The 19,867-nt window shown below is 40.2% G+C and overlaps 2 protein-coding genes across 20 annotated transcripts; one reads left to right on the top strand and one right to left on the bottom strand.

Annotated features, from left to right (window-relative positions):
• Nucleotides 1–32: 32 nt before the first annotated feature.
• On the bottom strand, nt 33–3,307 carry LOC4815191 (late secretory pathway protein AVL9 homolog). Its single transcript, XM_001354689.4, has 4 exons — nt 1,918–3,307; nt 1,453–1,854; nt 1,207–1,387; nt 33–1,136 (listed from the first exon to the last, which is right to left on the bottom strand). The coding sequence occupies exons 1-4, from the start codon at nt 2,963–2,965 to the stop codon at nt 581–583; spliced, it is 2,187 nt and encodes a 728-aa protein (XP_001354725.3). The 5' UTR covers nt 2,966–3,307; the 3' UTR covers nt 33–580.
• A 6,448-nt stretch (nt 3,308–9,755) lies between these two features.
• up (Troponin T, skeletal muscle) lies at nt 9,756–19,438 on the top strand. 19 transcript variants are annotated; one of them, XM_015186117.2, is made up of 10 exons: nt 9,756–9,900; nt 12,290–12,337; nt 13,113–13,154; nt 15,380–15,403; nt 16,124–16,496; nt 17,265–17,483; nt 17,557–17,649; nt 17,728–17,808; nt 17,915–17,993; nt 18,816–19,438. In XM_015186117.2, exons 2-10 carry the CDS (start codon nt 12,315–12,317, stop codon nt 19,070–19,072), a joined length of 1,191 nt encoding a protein of 396 aa, XP_015041603.1. In that variant the 5' UTR covers nt 9,756–9,900; nt 12,290–12,314; the 3' UTR covers nt 19,073–19,438. The 19 variants fall into 19 exon arrangements, with proteins under 19 accessions (XP_015041603.1, XP_015041600.1, XP_015041599.1 ...); XM_015186114.2 differs by having other exon boundaries at nt 13,110–13,154; nt 16,124–16,493; XM_015186113.2 differs by having other exon boundaries at nt 13,110–13,154.
• The last annotated feature ends 429 nt before the right edge of the window (nt 19,439–19,867 follow it).

The raw sequence follows: 19,867 nt of genomic DNA, 5'->3' as shown, positions 1-19,867 counted from the left end.
CGACTCCTCCATTAAGCTCGAAATATGGAATAATTGTAATTGCACATTTCATATGTTTATTTTTGTGTGTGTCTGGATTACATTTTAGGTTAAAGGTCAATAGTGTGGGTGGGGTGCACGGGACTCGACTCTCTGGACAAGAAGGCCATTGATATCGTTTTGAGTGTGCGTTCGGCTGGATCGGCCCCATCATACATAAATACGAATTCATTGAGTTTCTTATTGCCACGCGGATGAAGCTTCGAGTTTTCTCTAATTAATCTTCTTTTGTTTGGATTACAAATTGCACTTGGAACGGTCTAGCTTTACATATGGTATAGGATATAGGATATCGGATATAGTACATATACATACATTGAGTGTGTGTGTGTGTGTGTGTTTGTGTGTGTGGCGGATGGCAAGGGGTTACACATAAATATTAAATAATATTATCATTTGGCCAATTTTGGGGGCATGTAGAAATATCTAGACATTGAGACTGAGACACAATTTGTTTCGCAATAAATTAAATAATTATCATTATACGCTTAGTTAAGTTTTTTTTTTACAATGCCGCTCTGCCGCTTGCTGCCGTGACCCTTCAGACAATGAAAACATCCCCGTTGTTGCGCTCTAGGGCTGGGGCTGAGGTGGCCACATCAGCCCCACAGCCAGGACGCAGTGGTTGCTGAGATATGCTCGAGAGGGGACTCTCTTCGGCCTTGTCGAGCAGCTCTGCCTCACGACCAATCTCCACGATGCCCTGCTGCTGCTCCAGGGAAACATTCCTCGACTCGTGCGCCTCCTCCAGGGGGGTGCCGGTGCTGGTTCTGGTGCTGTTGCTGTTGTCCTGGCTCTGGCCAGCCAGGTGTATGCTCACGCCAGCTATATCCAAGTCCTCAGCATCTTTGTGATTCTGGAATGTGACTGAGATCTCTTGGGCAGTGGCCACAACCACCGCCCCAGCTGCACCTTCGCCGTCCTCGCTGTCAGACAGCGTGCCGGTCCCGTTGCCAGGATTCGCTGGCACTGTTGTTATCGAGGACCACCAGCTGGAGAAGGCGCCCTTGGCCTGAGAGATGGCGCCGCCAACCGCTCGACTGGTGGTGTTCACGGCCTGATTGATCTTACGACCGCTCTCGCTGTTCTGCATGGTCCTATGGCAGGGGAGAGAGAGAGAAATGCTAGAGGGCGTGCGAATGGTTCGGAAAGATTGGAAGGGCTTACTGCGCCAGCTTCAGTTTCATATCCGCCACGGATAGGGTGCCGGCAAAGGGATGGCCAGCGGGTAGGGCTTCGAAAAATTCGGGTTCGGGTCGCACATCAAACCATTCCTGATAGCATTGGGTGCGCTTGAAGGCGCCTATAAAGTGCGCATTAAAATGATCGTTGTCCTTGGGCGTGGAATCTATCGAAGGAATCATCATGAGAGGGGGGCTGGAACAAAGGAGCAGCGGGAGGGACGGCACTCACCCGGAGACACTGCGGTGCGTAGTAGGGCCAGAATGTAGCCCTGAAACTGTTCCCTTATCCAATGCTCGCTGCCCTCCGCATCTTCTTTGGGCGTCTGGACATGCTTCATGATGTAGTCCATGTAGCGCAAATCTTCGGTGCTCAACACCAATTGGCGACGCAGTTCAGGATCGTGGGCATCCAGATTGGCCGCCTCAATGTCGACCAGGACGTCGGCCAGCTGGCGCTTCTGCTGGAACAGAACATTCGAGGTGCCAATGACATAGGAGAGGACCATGGGATCGCTAAGCAGATCCATGTAGGGTAGCGACAAATACGGCAGACAGAGATTGCCGCTGGCAAAGATGCTAACGGGGGCACGATACTCATCCGGATTGACGGAGCACAGGGCGGCCAGGTTGGCTGTGGAAACAGAGGGTGCGGAGGCATACAGATAAAGCGGGGATTCATTTGGACTCCACTTACAGGCTAGTGTGTCCACGCTGGCCTCTCGCGTTAGCGAGCTGTTGCGGCCGTTCGATTCCCGATGCGACGAGGAGGATGCAAAGTTCGAGTCCTGCGAGTTCGGTGTGGAGTGGGGCGAGGTGTCGCCGCTGCATTGGGAGCCCGCCGAGGCGGCAGAAGAGACCAGCGCCAGGTCCTCCGCCTCGCCCTCGGCTGCCGTTGCGCTTTCGGGCGTCAGTTTCGGCTCGTCCTGTGTTGCCGCCTCAGCCTCCGCCTCGGCGGCGGCCAGTGCTAGCGCCTCTCGTTGCAGCGAATCGGTAAAATCGGGCATGGGCGAAAGCGGACGGGAGGTACGCACACAGGCCACCTCCTGAAAGCCCTTCTCCAGGAGTCGCGGCACCAGCGAGGCCATGCCCAGGATGAGCACACACATGCCGCGCACCGGAGACCCAAAGCAGACAACCCGGCGCTGCAGGAGCAGCAGCTTGAAGAGTATCAGTGTCTTGTGGCGCCAGTGGAGGACGATCTCGCGAAGGCACAGTCCCACGTGAAAGTGACGCAAAGGGCGGCGTGACTCGTCGTCCAGCAGGCAGGCATTCAGCTGCTGATACGCCTTGACCAAAAGTTCCGTGCAACTAAAGTCGCCCTGGTCAAAGAACGCGTCGGCTATCAGGGCCAGTTTCACCTCGATATAGCCATAAATGGGCTGGCGGGACAAAATGCAGACCGATTTCTGCACTGTGCTCCGTGTGACATCGGCTGTGCGGATTTTAAGCTTCTCCACGCGTATCTGGCGGTAACAGGAGACGCCATAGATGCTGGCCGCCGGCTCGAACAGGCTGGGTAGGTTAAAGAACACCGTGTCCTCCACGAAATTATGTGAGCCGTCGGGCAGGGCCAGCGTTGGCAAATACTTCCAACCGGATGGGCACTCGTTGCGGCCACTGGAGCCGGCTATCAGCGGCGGATGGGAGAACTCCACCTGGCATCCCAGCTTGTGGTGGAAACCCACCACCAGGATGTGCAGTATCGGTGGCTTATTCTCCGGCTCCGTACTGCTGCTGGCCATGACGGCGACTGGTCAACTGCACACAGGAATGCGCTGTGCTTCGTTGCGGTGTGTGAGGCTCTGCTGCGGTTAAAACAATTCCCGATTGACAAATCGAAAGGCGGGTGGGTGGGCAAGGCAATGATAAGCCTAGGAGTCAGGATTGCGAAGCCCACATCAGCAGCCACTCACTCACAAATACAGTTGCAAAGTGTTTGCAATCGCAATTGTTATTGTTGTTCTCCTTCTTTCTACGCGCTAATTGTTGTTGTTTTCGGAATTTGCTGAGTTTTTTGTTTAAAAAAATTTGCAGTGTGTTGGTGATGGGGGGTTGGCGCAGTGTGACCGCGGATTTATCGATAAAATATTCCGTCCGATCCTCAGAAATATAGCGAAACATACCGCCTCATTTTCAAAATATACCGTAAATATACTGACGAATTCAAGTTCTATTTTACATATTCCTCGTTTTTGATATTCCATCGAATATTACTAGCTATATAGAACATTTAGTCTTGCCATCATAGCTTTATACGATTGATGAATCAATTTTCTATTTAACTGGTGTATTCTTAATACTTGCTTTTATTGCATTTTGCGTAAAAAGAGGTTTTAGCGAAATAAGGCAAACAAAAAACAAGTAGCGAAATAGGTCAATCAAAACAAACGAAAAAGGAAATAGCTCAATTTTGATATTCCATTGAATAATGCTGACTAACTAAATCTTTCAGCAATGCCCACATAGTTTTATCCCAATGATGAATACATTTTCTACAAGATTGGATAGTTTTGAATCCTTGCTTTTATTGTATTTATTGTAAAAAAGAGGTTTAAACGAAAAAGTTCAACAAAAAAAGAGTCGCTATATTGCGTGTAAACCGTAGTATATCTCTTTGTATACCCTATAATATTAATTTTATATGAAAGTATAAATATTGATATGAAGATGAAACGTAACTAATAAAGATTTTTTCTCAAATTGGCATTTTTAAGACATATTCATGTATATGATGAGTGATGAGTATATGATCTCGATCCTGATACCTATTCTTGGTATCTGCAAGAAGACAGTAAGCTTTAAAATATCGTTGAAATATTGAAAATAATATTAAATAATGTTGAATAATATTAAAATATATTGAAAATAAATTGTTTTTGCCTGTGATGACAAACATATTGACAATTCTATAACATCCATTTCCCACAGGGTATGTGTGCATGGAATAAGACTCATTATTGTCAATCGAGTAAAAGAGGTCCTTACCCGATTCAAGTTCGGTTATCGATACTATCGACTGGTTAGGAGTGGTGCGCGCCAAATCTAACTTTTTTGAATGTGAGCGACAAGGATTTAAATGTTGTCAACCGGACCATTACCGATTCAAAAAATACGACGATTCCCTCAATTCTGATCTTCCGTCGAATATCAGCTATATAGAAGATTTAGCCATGCCCATATCATTTTATACGATTGGTGAATGTGTTTCCTACTTGATTGGCCTATTCGAAATAATTTGTTCATTCATTTCATTTAATAATCTTAAGTCTTAATAAGACTTATTAATAATAATAAAGTCTTAATTATATACTAATCACTAATATCACTATCGTCACTAACGATGTCGCTGGGATTTCAGCATTTCAGTGTTCGGTTCAAAATTCTCGCAACCGTTGTTCTTCCTTAGACCTTGTCTTACATATAAAAGATTTGAAACATTTATATTCCTAAATCTATTTCTTGTATTTGTTTTTATTAAGTTCACTTCGGAGAAAATTCTTTCACATGATACATTCGAAACTGGCAATTTTTCATATTTTAATTCATTGTTGAAATCTTTTATTTGTCCCAATGAATTCCAGAAATGGCCAGGACTTTTGTGTGTTTTTAATAAACTAAAAAGAACCTCATCATTTTTTAACAGGACAAATTCATGATCGATTCCTTGCGGATCTTTAATAAGTTGAGGAAATCTTTTATACGGGTCATGCAAATCTGATAATTGGCCATTGACTATGTCTTCAGGGTTTAGGAATGAGAGAAGTTTAAAAACCATCAAGCGGTTTTTTCAGGATAAGTGCTTGCTTAGTTTTTAAGACATCTGGATGGCATTTAGCACAAAATTATTTGTTTCTGCAGTCAGCATTAGAATACACTTGTACATATGTACATATGTATCGAAAAATTAATATATAAAAAACTAGCTGACATGAAAACAGTCGGTGCCACAACAAACAAACATTCACCAAGTCTTAATAATCCTACCAAATCCGATCGAAATCAAAAAATAACATAATATGATAACATAGAAACGACAGTTCATAAAAACAGTGGAAAACATTTTTCTGATACAAAAATTCTGGTTCAATATATCCCTATATAATTAAAGATAGTTTCAATGAGGCTGTCGGACTTCTGGTATATGATATAAAATCATAATCATAAGTATTACTTTCACGACTAATGTACATAAGAAAAAGCATAGACCGATTGGATATTCGGGTGGGGAGCCATTTTGCCAGACTTGAATATTACTCTGGAGAATGTCTTCGAACCTGGAAAACATTAAGACACAAAATCTGACCTAATTGGGACGATAGAGGTTGTTTGGTCAAGTATTTCACTCGATTATGTTAAGAGCTTTTAAATATTTTGTAAGATCCGATATTGTAAATTCTCGTCCCAATCTGTTATCCGCCTTGCAGAGTGCCAAGTAAAAATTATGAAAGTCACCGAATCGGTGTTTTTTTTTTTAATTTTAAAAAAAGATTTTGGTGGTATACTATTGCAAATTCGAAGTATGAGGAAATTATCTACTCAACCAGGTCTACAACTTAATTTTTGTCCTTTGGAAAGTACATTTAAGTATACAAATAAGACAGATATTAAAACATTCTTATTTGAAATATAAGAAATTGTGTTTTCTCTATGAAAGATTGAGAGGGCGCTATTCAAGTGGGGGGCAGTGTACATACATATTTATAAATACATATGTATGTTTGTAAGTATAACTTTTGGCTTAAAGCTTACAGGCTTCCTCTTCTTGACCGTAAGTGGCTATAATTTTTCTACAATTAATTAATTTATTTAAGTCTGTGATTTTTTGTATCTATTCAATTAGAGTACATAGACTGGTGCCATTGTAATCTGGAATAATAAAATATGCCAGTTAGTAGTGTCAAAACTCCAATAAAGCTATAACTGGAGAGGCCTTCTACAATTTAAATTTTAATATGTATACTTTTCAAATTGTAAGAAAGACGAAACCCAAAAAATTAAAAACAAAACGAAGAGTTCTGAAAATAAACGTGTAATATTATACATATAATGGACAGACCATAAGTCCTATATAGAATTTCTGAGTTTGATTTCGTTCCTAAACGGTTTGATATTTTCAGCCGTTTCTTTGGTGTTTCTTTTATGTGTGTTTTTCCTCTTGGATATTTCTGTGTTATTTCTCGTTTCATTTTCGTTTTCATTTTCATTTCATTTAATTTAGTTAAGACTTATTTTTAAATCGACTATCGAACGTACAGAATCTAAATTTGGAACACAGCGAGTTGTTTGTTCTTTACAAGATATGTACGAGACCTGGACTGGACTGGTGCCGAATCCGAATCCGAATCTGAACCATTCCCATTCAATGAAAGCATGCAGAATGGTATAGGAAAATATATATTCTCATTTTATGGGGCTGGGCTGTGAAATTAATTTAACCGAAAGCAAAATGTGCACAGTCGTAGACTGAATGCAAGGAAAGATATACAAATTTATATATTTGATACATACATATATTAAAAGCATAATTATTCTAGAATTTGGATATGATAAAAATATGATATTAACTTCAATACTTGCAAATTATTTTGAGCCTGATTACATATTTATACGTACTTCAATGACAGGTTTTAAAATATTGAAAATATTTTTCCAGATTTTCGATATTGTTTATGTTATTTATGATCTATGGATATATGTATTACCGACAGTTACCCGTAAACATCGCCCCAGAAAGCTGGCCTATAGATAGATATACATATACTTATATGATATTTAAGCAAATGCATATACATATATGCACATATCTGTGTATGTTTGTATTTCTGAAGCAGACTTCGTGCATACGAGCGGTACTAAAACCGAAGGCTATAGACGAGAGCGCCCACACAAAGCGCCAAAAATAGAACAACGAAAATCCGAAATTGTGCTATTTGTTATTCCCTGATTCTTTTTGTTGATGCTGAAGATGATGCGAATTGAAATTCAGTTGAAGGCATACCCATACCATCTCTATACATCTGTATAACCGACTAGTGTATATATTTATGTACAAGAATTGTGCAGATTATTGGAATAGCTGGACCGACGTTTGCCATAAGTTCAAAGTTGTTTATCGAACGGAAAATGTTACGTGAACCCAGCCAGATGGCAATGAAATGTTCAATTCCGCCGATACTGACCGATGTCTGTGCTGGATATAGCCGGGGCAGACATGCCTTTCGCTATCCTATAGCAACCGATTTCTTCCCTGCCCACCTGTGCCTGTGCCTGTGACTTACTGCAGCTCGGCGATTTGCAAGCAATGGATGATACCTAGACCATACCGGACGACCCATATCCAACGGATACAGATGCACGGATTGAGATACATATCTAGATGTACATGTGTAAATAAAACATATTCGTATAGTGCATACCGTCTCGGTACATACGGTTAAAATGCAGATACAAAACTGTTCTAAATTTAAGAGACAAGTAGATGCCGCGAATCAAAACATAAATCTTAACAAAACAACTATATACATAACTATATGTATGTATATTGATAGTGGGATTATATCATTATTATTAGACAAGTCTGGGATCTGATCTGCAATAAATGTAAATGGGAATTATTCTTCTAATACGATCTATATATTAGGTATAATAGTTTTGCTCTTCTAAGCCGATTTCCAAATGATTTCTCCTCAAAAGCTTTACCTAAAGAAATCATAGATCAAGTTAGTTTTTTATTTGAGCGTAGAAATGCATCAATAACCCCCAGAAAACATCCTCTCCCTCTCGCTACGAAAGATTTTATGCATTGTATGAGTGAGTTTTCCTTTTGTTTTGTGTTCGAAAATTAATATTTGATTTTGCCAGGCGGTTTTTAGTTCAGTATCCTCTGGATGCAATGATACGGAGTCCTTACTTAATCTAGGGCTCCTTGCCCACTATTTTCTTATTGAATACTTAGGTGAACTTTCTTTAAAAGCGTGCTTTGTACCCGCATCTGTAAGGATCCTCCATGTCGTCACGATATCATATTAAGCCCTTTAAGATTTCAAATATGTTCTTATTTGTATTATTCAGTCTCTAAGAAATGTTGAGCTTAAGTCGGGAATAATTGTATTCCCGTTTCAAGATAGTGGTACTACTATCGGATAAAGTAGTACCTAAAATCTTCAGCAGAAGCATTTTACCTAAACTTTGTGTAATATATCTAATATAAAAAATTAATAATTATTTTTATTACGATTATAATTATATTAATACTAGTGGGAAAGCCCCGTGAGCACTCGGGAGCACGATCCAACATTTTTGTAAGAAAAAACTACTGTATAAATATTATATAAGATTCATTTCTGGATGGATCTTACAGTAGGATGCACTTTTCACAGGCATTTTAAGCGTACATCCATTCAAAGGGAATACCCTTCCGGGGATAATACGAAATCTGGTGGTGGGCAGACAATGCCGGATGCTCCAGTTATGGTCGATATATCTGGACGAAGCCAATGACTTAACGGAGTGACTGTAATGCGTGCTAGGGCATAGGGAATTATTTGGCGAATGTATCCGTTGGATACTTGCAGAAAGAAAACCAAAAAAACAAAAGTAAAAAAAAGAGAGAAGCAGAACAATGACGAATAGATTCAAGTGTTAGACAAATGGCAATGCGATGGGGGCCACCAAAGGCCGAGCGACGTCAGCACTGGGCCACATACATACGAGCATGTCTGTCTGTATGTATATAGTGCGATACAATACACAGATCTACACGGTCTATACGGATCTATATAGGTATACTCGTGGAACATATAGAGCTGTAGGGCGTGCACTCTGGGGCCGAAATGGGGTTCAAATGCTGCAACAATTGCCGTCGAATATGTCATACCAACACAGGCGAATATCAATATTTTCTAGATGGGAAACTCTGGCTATACCTAGCCTATACATAGGCCCGAGCACGACTATGTGCAGAGATATATGCAACTGAGCGGCAACCAAAATTTTAATGGCTGTGAAATTTATGTTCTACGATATTTGATTCCAAAAACAAATGTGTAAAGAGCCAGCGAAAGCCACCGACGCACCCCAGAAGCTATATACTCATGATCTAGTTATGTGTATACATATAGATCTGCTCCGACCCCCCCCTGGTTCGCTCTCGCTCTGGCCAATTGGAAAATTTTCATTTTGGAATCTTTTGGATGTGTGAGGCAAGTTTATGTTTCAGTTGCAGCCCACCTGAAAACGGCTGCCGCCACCCACCCACACCCACCCACACGCACACAGCGTTCAGCACACAGCACAGATCCCCTCAGTGTGCCCCCCCCTGGGCCGGCCACTTGTTGCCACATCGTGGCATATATCTGGCCTCTTCACGCCCGTTCGTTTATCGCGACGATTCTGGTATATAGCAGGCGATCGCATGGCACTCGCGAGGCTCTCGTATGGGTATCGGTATGGGTATCGGTATGGGTATGGGCATTGGTATGGGGATTCGTGGGGTTCGTGAGCGGGGGGTAAATGCTTTTCATGCTTTTCCGCGAACGCGAACGATGAAAAATTCTTTAACATAACGTGTAGCAACGCTTTGGATCGTCAGTCTGTTTAGTCGAACCGCAGCATTCGCTCCTACGACGTCAGCTGCTCGGACTTTAGTTGAGATTTCAATTTGTTTCTTTTTCCCTAAGTAAGTTTTTTTTTTCTGTTTCTGTTCCTTCTTCTGCTCTACTGCTGCTGCTTCTTCCTGCCCAAAATCAAAGAGTGTGTCGAACCGAAAAAACAAAAAAAAAAAAAAAAATGAACGAAAAAGTTTTTGAAAAACCAAATAAAAAACCAAGAACCAAGAAATCAACATTCAAATCGAACATAAACCGAAAAAATCCTTTGTCGTAACGAACGGGGCAAGGCAAGCCATCAATCAACCGAACAATTCAAATCAACAAAAAACCGAAACAACATTGGAAATTCCGTATTATATAATCCTGTTTCAGTTACGTTTTTTTTTGTTGGCAATTTTTTTCAAGTGAAATTGAATGGACCGAAATCGTATCAAGTGAATTCAAACGAACCGTAAAAAAAACTCTGCAACAAAATGATAATTTGTTTCCTATTTTTTTGTATGCCAATGTTTTTCTTCTTCTTTTTTTTTTTTTGAAATTTTTTTCGTTTGGTTTTTGCCTGCCGCATTGGCTAAAAATACTTATATTCGAGTGCTCCCAGGGATTTGCGACAACATCAAAAGCCAAAGACAAATCAAAAGCAAAAGCAAAAGCAGCAGCAACAACAATAACTACAAAATAGAAAAAAAAACAACCAAAGCAACAACAACAGCAGCAGCATCGGCAACAACCAGAACAACAACAAAAACCAAATAGGAACAACAATGAAAAAAAAGCAAAAACCACAGCAAGACAGGAATATATATATTCATCCGACTCGAGCGACGAGTCGAACCAAAGACCAAAAAGTGTTATATGATCTGAGAGGAAATTTCTGAATTTTGTTGCTTCATTTTGTTCGAATTTTAAAAATAAATTCGGTCTGTGTGCGTGTGTGTTTTTACCTTGGTAAAATGTCCAAGATACACCACACGCTGACACAGACGGCCGCACAGACACACACACAGATCCACACACACACACACAAAGATACTCTTCGTCTCTGGCAGCTGTGGCCACAATCGGCGCAGGCGCCATTGAGACAGAGATTAGACACAGACACAGACACAGAGATAGAGAAAGAGATGGGGAAAGAGAGATGCAGATGTAGATGTAGATCAACCCACACACGACAGCCAACAGATACAGATCTGGAGATTCTGGAAGATAGATTCCTATAAATGGAAACCTGTAGAGCTTTTGGGAAATCACTGACAACGATAGTGTCATTGGGGTACTGGCAATCTGTAGGAAAGACCGACACAAGAACATAAGTCCCACTTGCAAAAATATAGCCAGGTAAAAACTTCAATCAAAAGGCATCATTCGTTAAGGTATGGATCATTTTCTGAGACAGATCCTTTCAGATCTGTCAGATAGAACCATTTTGTGGGTTACAACGGAGAGAGGTTTTCAAGAACTTCTTGTAGTCTTCTGTAAAAAAAGGTTTTCCGGCAACATTGCCATCCGTGTGTACCCCCAATATTCTCCAGAACTGACCCAGTTTCGTGTAACACTAAAAATAGGTCTTTCAAACTGCATTCCAATGCAAAATGCAAAAAGGAAGACAATCGCACGAATCTTATGAAATTTTAGACATTTTTGCATATGAAATGTGCCACACACACGCCCCATATATTTAGAACCATATATAATATATGGAATATATTTAGTATAGATATTTAGAGAGCGATCTATGAATGGCATTTGAAATGTATTTTTCTTTTCTTTGGCACACACAAATACATATACATATATGCGAGAAGCTTTTCTAGAATTTCTGATTTAGTGCCAAGGTAAAAAAAAAATTTAACAAAATTTTCGAATCTCAACAAAAAATCAGAATAAGCTTTTGTGGAAGCTTTTGCGAAGCTTTTGAATGCCGTCGCCGCCAAAAGGGAAATTCAATACGTGCCCCGCAGTCTATTTTTAACGGGAAACGCATTGAAACAAAAATTGAAGAAAAGCCCCGATATACATATGTGTGTATATAGATCAGACTATGGCGCTCTCCCTCGCACACTCGCACACTCACACACATGCAAATGTGTTAATATAAAGATATAAAGATAGACCCAGAAAATTAAATAATTTTAGAGGCAACAGAGCCGCAGGAATTTGTTGTTGTCGAGGATTATGATGTGAGAACACGACATTGTTGCCGGCTGGCTATATAAAGACAGGTCTCTCTCCCTATACATATACATATACATATATACATATATATGTGTATATCTTATGACAGCACACACACATAGAAAGAGATATGCATCTATTTATAGAGTCCTATAAAGGCAATCATAGACATAGAAAGAGGAAAGAACGTTGTTTGTTGTTGTTGCTGCTACTTTTGTTTGAAATTACTGAACCACCAGCAGATTCTAACCGAAACTTTCCTTCTCCAAATTATTGTTGCAGGTTTTTTCAACCCTAAACCGTAACCATGTCCGACGATGAAGAGTACACGTAAGTAGCAGAGCCGGTGGCGCTCGACGACTTGAAAATATTAAGTATACGACGCGTCCGACAACGAGAGAGTAACGAGTATTCAAAGTGTTAAGAGATCGGAAAAAGGCGTATGGCGATAGTGATACTAGTGCTAAATGATAAGAAATATAGTTAGTTCAAGTTAAAGTTACAAATTGAAGAGAAGTATTCAAGTTTCCCACTACTAATTCAAAGTTATTTTCAAACATTATTTTGTCGAATGAATTTTTTGTGAATTTTTTGTAAGAGAAGTTTTTGAACACGTCTTGTGTGCGGGACCCGTACACGCCACTATACAACACTTTTGATATACCCATGTACCATGTACCATGTACCATGTATTTGTGGCACCTATTTTGATCTGTACTCCTTTTTGTCTACTTCCACGCATTCCCCCATGGAAAACCACAACCCAAAACCGAACCCCGATCCACGAACCACGAAACCTAACCGTGAACCAACAACAACCACCATACCTATCATTATTCTGTTCGATCAACCGCTAATGCTGTCGTTTCGTTTCTTTCGAAATCGAACAACAACCAATCAACAACAACACCACAAATCAACAACAATTCAACAACAATCGACAATCACCTCTGCACCTGCATCCGTGTGTGTGTGTCCGTTCGCACTTTTGCACTCCCACTCGTCAAACAAAATAATAATCAAAAATAAAAAAAACACCAACAAAAAAACACATATAATACTGTTATAATTAAACGACTCCGTTTAATTACGAACTCCAAAGCAGCTCCGAGGAGGAGGAGGTTGTCGAGGAGACCAGAGAGGAGACGTAAGTACATTTTTGTTGCCAATTTGTGTCGAAATTTTTTGTTGGTTTTGGTGCAGCAGCCTCAAGAACTCGATTGGTGTTCATTTATAATATACTCGTACTATCTGTATTATTTTACCACCCCCTCCCCCCACTCCCTTTTTGTGTCACATAAATATAAATATTTTTGTCGCTCCTTTTTTTTTGTTGTTTGATCTATAAAAAACCTTCCGTCTTTTGTTATGTAACTTTTGTTTTTTTTACTCCAAAATTTTCTATATGTGTTGTATTTTTGTATATTTTTCTGTTGTCAATGTACGCCAAATGCTGACAAATCAAAGAATAGAACAAACAAACAAAACTTTTTGATGAATCCGTAGAAAATCTGTCCTTCCTGTCCATTTTTGTGTATCACCCGAAAGCCTAAACCTAAAACCGAAAACCTAAAACCGAAAATCCATCCCCAAAACCAGAAACCAACCCAACAAAATTGTTTTGTGTACTTGTCTGTAAATAATTGTATTTGTTTTATTAATTTTACCATTATGATTATGATTTTGTTTTCCTTTTCTGTTGTACATTTATGTTATTTCCTTTGGTTTTTGTTTTCAATGTGTTGTTGTGTGCGTCTATCAAAGAAAATTTCGAAATCAAAAATCAAATATCACGACCTAAACTTCCGATAATTGTACAAAAAAAACCTACTAATGGAACCCTGGAGAAGCACCATCGAACCCATTCACTCACCCCTTCACCCCCTATCACCCTCTCACTCTAGCCAACGAGCTCATGTGTAGTTCTGTCCCCCATCTACCCCCCGTCCTCGGCAAACCAATTGGCAAATCAAATCGCAAATCTCAATCTGTGTACATATGTATGTACATAAAAGCTATGTGTATCCCCCCACAACCCACACCCCACACTCCACAACCCACAACCCACACCCCACACCATTGGAGCCTATAGCTTTCTATATACCATATACTTATTATTGTGTATTTTGTATTCGTAACCTGTCTTTTGTCTATCTGTCTGCAGCTGCAACATGTCTGTCTATCCCCCAAACCGATTCCCAGCAGCAAGAAAATAAATTTCCAAACAATATATATATATATATATCTATATAAATTTCTAAATCTAAAATTCTAAAACAAACTTTTGGCAAAAAGTTAACTCTCTTTCCGCCTATCGCTGGCCTGGCTTAGCAAAAAATGTTCTTGCCTTTCAGACTTGGAAATATCTCATTGATCTCATTGAACTATGTTTCTCTCTCTCTCTTTCTCTCTTCCATCTCTTTTTGATTCTCTTTCTTGTTACAGGAAGTAAGTAAATTGTGTGAGAAAACCAATGAAAAGAAGAAAGAAAGAAACCAAATCAAAAATCAAAAATCTGAAATCTGAAACCCAAATTCTAAATCAAATGTAATTCGTATTTGTTTCGAATCTGATATCACAATATCCTGCAAATCTGTACAAATCTTTTTCCAAAAACAGAATGCTCCACAAAATTTCCGCAAATCTCTTTTTGAAATGCCCAAAAACCATTGCTCGTTTGCCAATTACCAAAAAAAAAACAACAAAATTGAAAAACCAAAAAAACCAAAGAGACAAATAATTTTTTTGTGTATATTTGTGCTCTCTTTCGACATTATATCTCTCTCTCTCAACCAACAAACCATGCATCAGAGAACCAGAACCAGTTCCAGTTCCAGTACCAGTTCCAGAACCAGCTCCAGTTCATACTGTATAAAGAATCGTTGCTTGGAATTTCGTTTCGTTTCGTTTCGATTTTATTCACATTTTTTAGTTTTCTTTAGAACAACAACAAAACAGAAAACAACAACAAAAGAAACAACAAATACGTACTTACCACGAACATAATTATTTTGTTTTTATTTTATACAAAAAAAAATATCTCTCTCTATATATATTCTCCATCTTATCTTCTTCTTTCATTTCGTTTCCAAAAAAAAAAAAAACAACAAACAAACCAAACCATTTTGCAATTGAATTTTTTTTAAACAACCAAATGTTTTTCTCTTTCTTTTCAAACAAAAAAAAAAAAAAAAAAACAAAAATTTAAATTTAATTCAATTTTGTATGCAATTTTCAAACCGAAACCCACAAAAACACCGTGAATTTGTCAATTTTTTGAAACACAAAACAAACAAACAAAACCAAATCTATATATGTATAAAAAATATCACCACCTCCATGTTTGTTGCCACCTCAATGCCTCACGTATAGAAAACCACCTCAGACACCAGCCGAGTAAGTCTATGTACAAAAACAAATGTGAACCACAAATGAAACAAGAATGCTAACCGAAACTAAACCTAAAACCCTAGTGTTATGTTAAGATCGTCCACGATTAATCCGCCTGTTCGTACAACCCAACCCAGCCCTCCCCCCCAAAAAGCACCCTCAAGAACTCAAATGTATAATTCAGACTGTACTGTACCTCCGTAGCAAGCACTACTCAACTTAACTCCACTCAACACAACTCAATTCAACACACTTACTCACCACAACTCACCTCAAGCGGCGCCATCGAAGCGATTAATAATCGTTTCCTTTTTTGGCGTGTTTCCGCTTCCGTTAATGTTTATTTATCTTTTTTTTTTATCTAGAGTAGACTCGTCCTTAGTAGAATGTAGAAAACCTAATGCTTTCTCACATCAGCTCTTTGATGGCTACTAATTGTAAAGAAAATAATAAATAAAACTCAATAAAGACTAGTATTTAGATTCCCTTTAGACTTTTAGACCAACAAAATATATAAAAGATGATAAACGAATTAAAACGGGCCTTAAGAATTTGTATCAAAATTCTGTAATTAATTTTAGTATTTAGACATTATTCGTAGTACTAGTGGCTATCTAAAAGAAACCAAAAAGAATAAAAAACATAACAGCCCGCCACTTGATGAGCGAAAACTAATCGATTATTTTGTTCTACCCCCCCCCTTAACCCTGACTTGGCACTATCCAGAGGTGAGGGCGATCCAGAGTTCATCAAGCGTCAGGACCAGAAGCGATCCGATCTCGATGAACAGCTGAAAGAATACATCAGCGAATGGCGCAAACAGAGATCCAAGGAGGAGGATGAGCTGAAGAAGCTGAAGGAGAAGCAGGCCAAGCGCAAGATCTCCCGCGCCGAGGAGGAGCAGAAGATGGCTCAGCGCAAGAAGGAGGAGGAGGAGCGCCGCGTCCGCGAGGCTGAGGAGAAGAAGCAGCGCGAGATCGAGGAGAAGCGCATGCGTCTCGAGGAAGCCGAGAAGAAGCGCCAGGCTATGTTGCAGGCCATGAAGGACAAGGACAAGAAGGGCCCCAACTTCACCATTGCCAAGAAGGATGCAGGCGTGGTAATTATATGAGATTCCATCAATGCACCCTACTGATACGCTTCCCCCAACCATATATTTTATTTTATTTTTTTTCTGGTTTTTGGCTATATCATTATGCGTTTTGTTTTGTTTTCTTTTTTATTCTCTCATATACGATTCGCACAAACACACACTTACAAACCAAACACACACACACACACATCAATTATGTTTTCCTCATCGATTGCCCTTATTGTTGGTCGTCATTGATCGCTGATCGTTGATCCTCGATCATTGATCGTGAACGTGGTCGTGATCGTTATCGTTATCGTTTGTGTCCCATCCATCAATACTCGTATCGCATCCATGCTTGTCACACAACAAACCAAACCCAATCCTACACAAATGTGAAACTGAAACAACAAAACAAACTCTTTGTTTTTTCTTTTTTCTTTTGCAAACACGCATGTATGTCCATATGCACACACACAAACAAACAAACCAACAAACAAACAACCAAACACAATTAAAAAAAAAACAATCGCAACTTCCTCTTCCGCTCCATGCGCTCTTCTCTTGTGTGTCTATCTCTCTCTCTCTCACTGTTTGTCTCTCTCACTTGTACCACACGTACCACAAAACAAAACCAAAAAAATACAAAATAAAACCGAAAACACAACGAAATGTGTCTGCATCAAAAACAAATATTAAAAAAATTAAAACAAATTCAAAAAAACCAAAACCAAAAACAAAACAAAACAAAAAAAAACTTGCACGCACATGAAAACAAAACAAAAAAAAAAATAGTTGGGACTCTCGTCCGCCGCCATGGAACGTAACAAGACTAAGGAACAGTTGGAGGAGGAGAAGAAAATCTCGCTGTCGTTCCGCATCAAGCCACTGGCCATCGAGGGCTTCGGCGAGGCCAAGCTGCGCGAGAAGGCCCAGGAGCTGTGGGAGCTCATCGTCAAATTGGAAACTGAGAAGTATGACTTGGAAGAAAGGCAGAAACGTCAGGACTACGATGTGAGTACCAATCGCCATAGCAATCGAAGCCAGCTGACAAATCAATATGATCTCCCCCCCCCACCGAATCCAGTTGAAAGAGTTGAAGGAAAGACAGAAGCAACAGCTCAGGCACAAAGCCTTGAAGAAGGGTCTCGACCCAGAAGCTTTGACTGGCAAATACCCGGTAAGTGATCGATACTCCAGCTCCGATTCCGATGCCGATATCGATATCTGACTTACACGATTTTCTTTGCATTTTCAGCCCAAGATTCAAGTCGCCTCCAAATATGAGCGACGTGTGGATACACGCTCATACGACGACAAGAAGAAGCTCTTCGAGGGTGTAAGTATTCGGTTGCCTGGCACACGATTGGGGGTTTTGGTCTTTCTCTGGGTTTCTCTTGCTTCTATGTATATTCTCTATGTATATCTCAATATCAATAATATAGGGCTATAATACGGTCTATGCGGAAACCTTAGAAAAGACCTGGCAAGAAAGACAGGAAAGATTTACTCAGCGCACAAAATGTAAGCGTCCGATATACGATCACATGGCCCATCTATTGGGCCATCTCCAATCTCCAATATCCTACGTGTGTCTTCGTGTGTCTCTATCTACCTATCTATCTATGTCTAATCCATAAACTATGTCCAATCATTACCAAAGTACAGTCACGTCAAAGGGTTCGTTGGGAAGCGATGAGCGATGAAGCAGCTTAGGATGAAGGGAATGAATGGGTGGTGGGGGACGGGAATGGGGACTGACAACAATAACTCGCCTAACGTCTACTCTCTTTTTATTTTTTTCTTTCTATGTTTTATGTAAACTATATTTCATAATTGTCAACTGTACTTGTGTGCGCTGCGTATCGTAACATTCATTAAAAACAACCCAACCAAAAACACGCCATCCCCAAAAAAAAAAACCCAAACACAAACACACGCTCGAACACAAAAACGACAGGGCTGGGATGCGATCACCAAGGACTCGAACGAGAAGATCTGGAACGAGAAGAAGGAACAATACACCGGCCGTCAAAAATGTATGTACTGTACTCTACTACTACCAGCACCAGCACAAGCAAAAGCACCAGCACTGTGAATGGGGGTCGACTGTACCCCGCGCACATGCACTCGCTGTAGCCCCCTGCACCGCCAGAGACGACAACAACAGAACAACATTCATCATTCTGTTCATTGTCGTGCTATGTATTGTATTATATTTTCCTGTTCCTGTTCCTGTTCCTCTGGCCCCATCCACAAGAGTTTTTCCCCCCGTTTTGATCCCATTCGATCGATCCAGTGCTAATCGTTTGTGTTTCTGTGTCTTTTCTTTATCCGAATATATAGCCAAACTGCCAAAGTGGTTCGGCGAGCGACCAGGCAAGAAGGCCGGTGAGCCCGAGACACCCGAGGGCGAGGAAGACGCCAAGGCCGATGAGGACATCGTTGAGGATGATGAGGAAGTCGAGGAGGAGGTCGTCGAGGAGGAGGATGAGGAGGCTGAGGAGGATGAGGAAGAAGAGGAGGAGGAAGAGGAAGAGGAGGAGGAAGAGGAGGAGGAAGAGGAGGAGGAGGAGGAGGAAGAGGAGGAGGAGGAGGAATAAGCCAACTCTGAACCCTGAACTCTGAAGCCATTCGTTCCCCCCCCGTCTTTTTCGTAAAACAAACTCTACATTTAAATACCAAAGCAAAAATACCAAAGCCAAACAATTTTAATAAAAGTAAAAGAATGAACTAAATAGTTATTATCTTAGCTTATTCAAAAACATACTTATTATTCTTGCAAAACAACAAAACAACAACTTGAGCAACTTTTTTTATTGAACTTATCGAATTGAAACAGGAAATGTACAATTTCTTTCAAATAAAACATCAAAACCAACACCAACTAAGTCAAATACCAGAGAACAAAAACCATCAACTGAAAAAAAAAGATCAATCAAGATATTAAAGTGTGTTATGGCATCATATCTATGAACAATTCCTGTTGTTTGTGTGTATGTCTGTGCGTCGATCGGGTCTCTCTCTCTCAGCATTGGCCCTCATTGGTTCTCCATGGCGTATGGATATGGGAAACATATGTACAAATATGCCCGCTCTTTCGCTGTAGCATGTCTCTGCTACTTCTTATGCGAGTGCGGTCTAGAAGTGAACGCGGGATATTTACTACTCTGCAGCAGTTCCAAAAAGATTGCTGGGAAAGATGGGAAGGAAGTCCAGAATATCTCATAGGAACATCAAACAATGTCAACTGACAAATTTAATGGTGTATTCTTTGGTCCATAAAACCCTTTCTGGGATAGCGTAAAAATGTTCAATCTATGTACCTATGCATGAACGACGGTTACAACAATTCAACAGCTGCAAAGTATGCTATACTTTTTTTGAACGCTACATTT

This window comes from Drosophila pseudoobscura, chromosome X (genome assembly GCF_009870125.1).
Source record: "Drosophila pseudoobscura strain MV-25-SWS-2005 chromosome X, UCI_Dpse_MV25, whole genome shotgun sequence".
In the NCBI taxonomy this organism is placed as follows: Eukaryota; Metazoa; Arthropoda; class Insecta; order Diptera; family Drosophilidae; genus Drosophila; species Drosophila pseudoobscura.
This window is presented reverse-complemented; position numbering and strand designations above follow the sequence as displayed.

What these genes read in the sequence shown, in the direction of transcription:
- LOC4815191 (XM_001354689.4), bottom strand. Translation starts at nt 2,965, where the DNA reads ATGGCCAGCAGCAGTACGGAGCCGGAGAATAAGCCACCGATACTGCAC. An exon ending in ACGCACCGCAGTGTCTCCGG is followed by an intron (nt 1,388 to 1,452) that starts GTGAGTGCCGTC and finishes TTCCTTCGATAG; the next exon opens with ATTCCACGCCCAAGGACAAC. An exon ending in ATGAAACTGAAGCTGGCGCA is followed by an intron (nt 1,137 to 1,206) that starts GTAAGCCCTTCC and finishes CCCCTGCCATAG; the next exon opens with GACCATGCAGAACAGCGAGA.
- up (XM_015186113.2), top strand. Translation starts at nt 12,315, where the DNA reads ATGTCCGACGATGAAGAGTACAC. An exon ending in CTTTGACTGGCAAATACCCG is followed by an intron (nt 17,650 to 17,727) that starts GTAAGTGATCGA and finishes TTGCATTTTCAG; the next exon opens with CCCAAGATTCAAGTCGCCTC. An exon ending in ATTTACTCAGCGCACAAAAT is followed by an intron (nt 17,994 to 18,815) that starts GTAAGCGTCCGA and finishes CCGAATATATAG; the next exon opens with CCAAACTGCCAAAGTGGTTC.